A 6,000-nucleotide genomic window follows, 5' to 3' on the forward strand; every position below is an offset into this window, starting at 1 on the left:
TTAAAATAAATATTGAAGTAGGCTACTGAAATAATGAATACTTAAATTCAAAGAAAGTCTGTGGTTCAGCGTAGCTGGTTTGATTATTAGATTTTATGGTAAGGTCACTTAAATTTCCCCCATAACATTAAGATTTCAGAGTTATTACTTTTTTCCTTCTTAAGTTTGAGTTAAAGTAAGGATATAGTTACATCATTTGCTGCTGACCGGAATTTCCCAGACGATTAGATTGACTTAGAATGATTAATTTTGCTAATAAAATAACACCACAAATCTGCCTAGCTCTGTATAATTAACTGCTTCTGATATTATTGAAATATATTAATATATATTTGTGTTGTGTATCAAATGGTATAGTGACAAATGTTCAGTTTCTATATTTATTTATATATAAATGTGTTGCACTCAAGCACTCCAAGAAATTAACTAGTTAATTAGTTCAGTTGTTTTAGCTTAGAGCAACCTTGTACTGAATTAAAAACATACCATTCTTGTCAAGGTAACTGTAAGATAATTTAAGCAAACAACTTCAGTTGGTGTCTGTGATTTGGTATTGCATAAGCACCATGTGACCCAACAGATCTCTTTATAAGAGAGTCCAGTTAGTAGAGGGAGACAAGGGAGTCTCCAGGACAGCTCTTGAAACATCTTCAACAACAAGCCATCACAAGCAGACCAGCATGTCTTCTGTGAACCGTCTGAACAACAGCACTTCTGGTAGGTTACCGTTCTAATCATAGATTCAATGTACGTAGTGCACAAAACTTCAGATCTAAAAGTCTTCTTTCCCCCAAAGGCTGGAAAAAGACCAGGTCACAGAATAAAGACCAACACTTCACTGATGTTCTTGGTCTCCCGTGCATTGAGAATCTGGTGTGTTCTGCAGATGAAACCCCAGAGCCCATCGCAACTACAATTACAGGTAACATCCCCTCCTGGATCAAAGGCAATTTCCTCAGGAATGGACCTGGAAAGTTTGAGATCGGAAGAAGCAGGTGAGCATCATCTGGGCTCCTTGAGAACTCAATAGATCAGTATTATCAAAGCAAATAAACAAGCATTTGTGTTTGCTCCTCAGTTTCAACCACTGGTTTGATGGCATGGCGCTTATGCACCAATTCCACATTGAGGATGGAAAGGTGACGTATATGAGCCGCTTCCTCAACAGCGATTGCTACAAGGAAAACCTTGAGCATAACCGCATTATGGTGTCTGAATTTGGCACGATTGCCATGCCAGACCCATGCAAGAACTTCTTCCAGCGCTTCCTCTCGCGCTTTGAGCTGCCGAGTGAGTGTGAAATCTTCGGCTCTGATTGAAGTGGTCTGAATATGTTCTGCATATGTGAGCACGTCATCTCTCTCTTCCCACAGAGCCAAGTGACAATGCGAATGTGAGCTTTGTCCAGTATAAAGGAGACTACTATGTCAGCACAGAGACCAACTTCATGCACAAAATAGACCCACAGACGCTGGAAACAAAAGAAAAGGTAATTATGTTTTAAAAATGTATAAAGTATGTTTGTGTGGAGAACAAGCTGAAATGAGAAAATTGTTGTTTAGGTGGACTGGAGTAAATTTGTTGCGGTTAATGGAGCCACAGCTCATCCCCATGTGGATCCTGATGGAACTACATACAACATGGGCAACTCTTATACTCGAAAAGGTTTGTCGGCAGTTTAAATCTAAAAAAAATCACACTGACTGAATTTAAGAAATGTCTAAAAGTGTTTAATACGGTGGAAGAGAAGTGCTAAACAAATCACAATTCTGAAAACAAAATAACAAATTACAAACGCAAATGCGAGTCTAAAAAACAAAATAACAATTCAGAAAACACAACAACAATTCAGAAAACATTATAACAAGTCAGAAAACACAATAACAAATTCGAAAACAAATTAACAAGACAGAAAACACAACGACAAATCAGACAAACCGGAAAAGGTAGGTATAGTTTGAGACAGCGCCATTGGTTTGGGATTACTCACCACTGACTGGACGAGACATCTGTCAATCAATGTATACAGGGAAAAACTAGCCGAAGAACAGCAGAGTCGTGGTAGAAAGTTCGGAGATGGTATTAAAGTAGCTCAGTTTAAATGTATTGTATGAATTGCCCTTACTATGGAATAAAACATACGGGGTGGGGTGTATATTTACATTTAGTAAAAAGTGGCTGTAGAACATCAGCTCCAGTGGTGCAGATGGATGAGTGGGTGCCCTTGGCTTTTTGACGGATCGACCCGGGTTCGATCCCACCTTTTGCCAAACTTTTTTTCCCTCCCTTTTCAAATCTCGTATTAGCAATGGATTCTATTTACACTAAGTGAAAATAGCAGTATTTGTAGCAATATGCTATTTTACACTAAGTGCAAATACCTTTTTACACTATGTTAAAATAGCAGGATTTCTACTATGAAGTATACTACTTGTTGCAAATAGTGGCAATTATCTGCACTTCAGTATTGTAGTACATTATAAAACAGTATGCAATAATAACGTATTGAGTGTAAATTATAATTTAAATTATTAAATGGATGCCACCTTATTGCTACAATAAAGCCCTCCCTACACCTACCCTAACCCTACCCGATACTTTATTTTCAAAAAAGTTCGAACCCGGGTCGATCGCGTCTAAAAGCCAAGGGCAAGCGCTTATCAATCTGCACCACTGGAACTGATGTTCTACAGCCACTTTTAACTAAATGTAAATATACACTCCGTATTTTTTATTCCACAGTGAGGGCAATTCATACAATACATTTAAACTGAGCTACTTTAATACCATCTCCGAACTTTCTACCATGACTCTGCTGTTCTTCAGCTGGTTCTTCCTGTATACATTGATTGACAGATGTCTCGTCCAGTCAGCGGTGAGTAATCCCAATCCAATGGCGCTGTCTCAAACTATACCTACCTCTTCCGGTTTGTCTGATTTGTAGTTGTGTTTTCTGACTTGTTCATTTGTTTTCGGATTTGTCATTGTGTTTTCTGACTTGTTATAATGTTTTCTGAATTGTTATTTTGTTTTTTAGACTTGCATTTGCGTTTGTAATTTGTTATTTTGTTTTCAGAATTGTGATTTGTTCTGCACTTCTCAGCCCCCGTAGTTTAACGAGTTGAACGAAAAATTAAGAATTCTCATTCTTTTTCAATTTTATTTTTAAGGTGCTTTCTACAATATAATAATGGTGCCGTCAAAAAAGGTGAATCCAAATGATACCTTGGAAGGAGCCACAGTTGTGTGTTCAATCCCCTCAGAGGACAAGTCTAAACCATCCTACTATCACAGCTTTGGTATGTGAGCAATGCCTTCAAACTCTTTTGCAAATAAATAAGTAAATATAAAATGATTGAAATATTTGGGGTTTGTAAGATTTTTTTATATTTTAAAATAAGTCTCTTATGCTCACCAAGGCTATATTGATCAAAAATACAGTAATATTGTGAAATATCATAACAATTTAAAGTAAGGTTTATTTTGAATATATTTTGAAATGTAATTAAGCAATTTTCAGCAGTCACTACCCGTCTTCAGTGTCACATGATCTATCAGAAATCATTCTAATATGCCGATTTCATGCTCAAGAAACATTCCTTAAATATTATCAATGTTGAAAACAGTGCTGCTTAATATTTTTTATGTTTTTTCAGGATTCTTTGATGAAAGTTCAAAAGAATAACATTTATTTAAGAAATCTTTTTATCTTTTTTAATATATGTATAAACATATTACATTCTTATTGCAGCCATGTCAGAGAACTATGTGGTATTCATCGAGCAGCCAATCAAAATGGATCTCTTGAAGATTGTGACAAGCAAACTCCGTGGAAAGGGGATTAATGAGGGCGTATATTGGGACCCCAAACGAAACACAGTTTTCCATGTAATCAATAAACACACAGGAAAGGTAACTACTGCTAATAATTCCACACTGTACTCACTCATATTATTTTATTTAGTATAACTCATTTTTTAAATTATTCTGCTTCGGTCACAGCTGAGCCTCATCAAATATTATGCAAAGCCACTGTCAACCTTCCATCAGATAAACTGTTATGAAGAAAACGGTTTTCTGATCATTGACATGTGCTGTTCTGATGATGGCCAAGCAATTAACAACTACTTGATTCAGAATCTAAAAAAGTCTGGAAATGCTCTGGATGAGGTAAAACCTTACTTTTGTTATATCTGTGTGTAAACGCACCCTTGTTTTTCACAAGTTTTTCCACATAACTAGACTGTAAAAAAAAAAGATTTTTCGAAGTTGTAAATGCAACAATTATCGAAGTACATTTTACGAAAAAATACTATTTCAGTCTTTCTATTTAAAAATATCACGTTTCATTTAATGTGTTACTTGCTGATTCTTTGTAAATATTTAGCAATTTTTCAGTGTACTTCAGTGTTCATTGTTTTTTTTCGCTAGGTATACAACACAGTGTGCAGAGTGTTCCCCCGCCGCTTTGTCCTGCCACTGAACATGGACAGTCATACACCCTGTGGGCAAAATCTCAACACGCGCTTGAACAACACTGCCACAGCCATCAAGACAGACAAGAATAAGGTTGGTTTGTGTGGATAACTTTTTGTCTAGTTTATCTACATGCAATTCCAAAAAATATGTTTTTGCTATAATATCATATTGTAAATTGTGTATTTATACAGGTGTTTTGCACACATGAAGATCTCCATGGTGATGATCTCCATGAATTTGGAGGTCTGGAATTCCCACACATCAACTATTCAATGTGCAATTCCTGTCCCTACCGTTACTTCTACGGATGTGGCTTCAGACACCTGGTTGGAGACTCCCTCATTAAAATGGACCTTCAAGGCAAACAAATAAAGGTTAGTTAGGAGTATTCAGTTAATGCATGTTAAAATTGTGTCAGAGACTTTTAATGTTTAGTCATTTGAACTAATATTTCAACTTATGACAGGTGTGGAAACATGCAGGCATGTATCCCTCAGAACCGATCTTTGTCTCATCACCTGGTGCTGTAGAAGAGGATGATGGAGCCATTCTGTCCGTGGTCATCACCCCAAATCAGGTATAACATGACATGTTCCTCAGTGGTTTCAAATATTGCTTGTTAGCTTTTCAAAAATGAGGTAAAATATATGGCTAGGCTAATGAGCAATTGTCCCTATAGGACAAGAGCACCTTCCTTCTGGTGCTGGATGCAAAAACATTTGAAGAACTGGGCCGGGCTGAGGTACCTATCAACATTCCGTATGGATTCCATGGGACTTTCCAAAATAGACACTGAGAGACTCTTTTGAAAAGCCCAAAAATTTAGCAAGATGTTCAAGCTGTCTCTGAATAACCTACTTTTAATTTTCTACTAGTGTTGTTTTTACTCTCCTGAATTAATAACTTGTATTATATAATCTCAGTAACTTTACATTTCAATAATGTCTGCTAGAAGAATAAGAATTTATTAAAATAACAAATGCTTTTGTGTGTGTGTGTGTGTGTGTTGCGTTTCTTCAATATATATATATATATATATATATATATACGTATATACTGTATATGCAATTGTTTTTATGATACATCACTACAGTTTGTGACTGTCACCACATATCAGCTTTATTTCAGCATAACACCTATATTTCTATTATTGTAAAGTATATAACTTCTAAAGTATAATATGGACATGTACAATCAGCATTAACAATGTCTTAACTGATGCTTGTATAGCAAATGAGATGCATTATGTGAATCAAATAACACCACTGAAAAGAACTGAACCTATCCTTGTAGTTTGTCAGAGATCAAAGTCAAAGATCGTCTCAGGTGTTCCTTCTTCTCTTTAAGATGAGATTCCAAGCTCCTGGCTTCAGTAAGTATATCCTCCAGTTCTCCAAGCTGTGAAGCATCCACAGCAGCTCTTTCCCTTGGAAGAAAATATGTGAAATTAATGTTTGACTGCAAACCGTATAGATCTATTACTGATGATGAGACACAGCATACAAATCCATCCAGTTACCT

General features: G+C 36.2%; 1 protein-coding gene across 1 annotated transcript; it reads left to right on the forward strand.

Annotated features, from left to right (window-relative positions):
- The first annotated feature begins 631 nt into the window (after positions 1–631).
- Positions 632–5,394, forward strand: bco2b (beta-carotene oxygenase 2b). The gene is made up of 12 exons (XM_016273586.1): positions 632–717; positions 797–995; positions 1,079–1,290; positions 1,374–1,489; positions 1,563–1,665; positions 3,171–3,299; positions 3,752–3,912; positions 4,003–4,170; positions 4,432–4,569; positions 4,671–4,853; positions 4,946–5,056; positions 5,159–5,394. The coding sequence occupies exons 1-12, from the start codon at positions 681–683 to the stop codon at positions 5,273–5,275; spliced, it is 1,674 nt and encodes a 557-aa protein (XP_016129072.1). The 5' UTR covers positions 632–680; the 3' UTR covers positions 5,276–5,394.
- Positions 5,395–6,000: the final 606 nt, after the last annotated feature.

The sequence above is a fragment of the Sinocyclocheilus grahami genome, unplaced genomic scaffold (assembly GCF_001515645.1).
Source record: "Sinocyclocheilus grahami isolate Dianchi unplaced genomic scaffold, SAMN03320097.WGS_v1.1 scaffold79.1, whole genome shotgun sequence".
Taxonomy (NCBI): domain Eukaryota; kingdom Metazoa; phylum Chordata; class Actinopteri; order Cypriniformes; family Cyprinidae; genus Sinocyclocheilus; species Sinocyclocheilus grahami.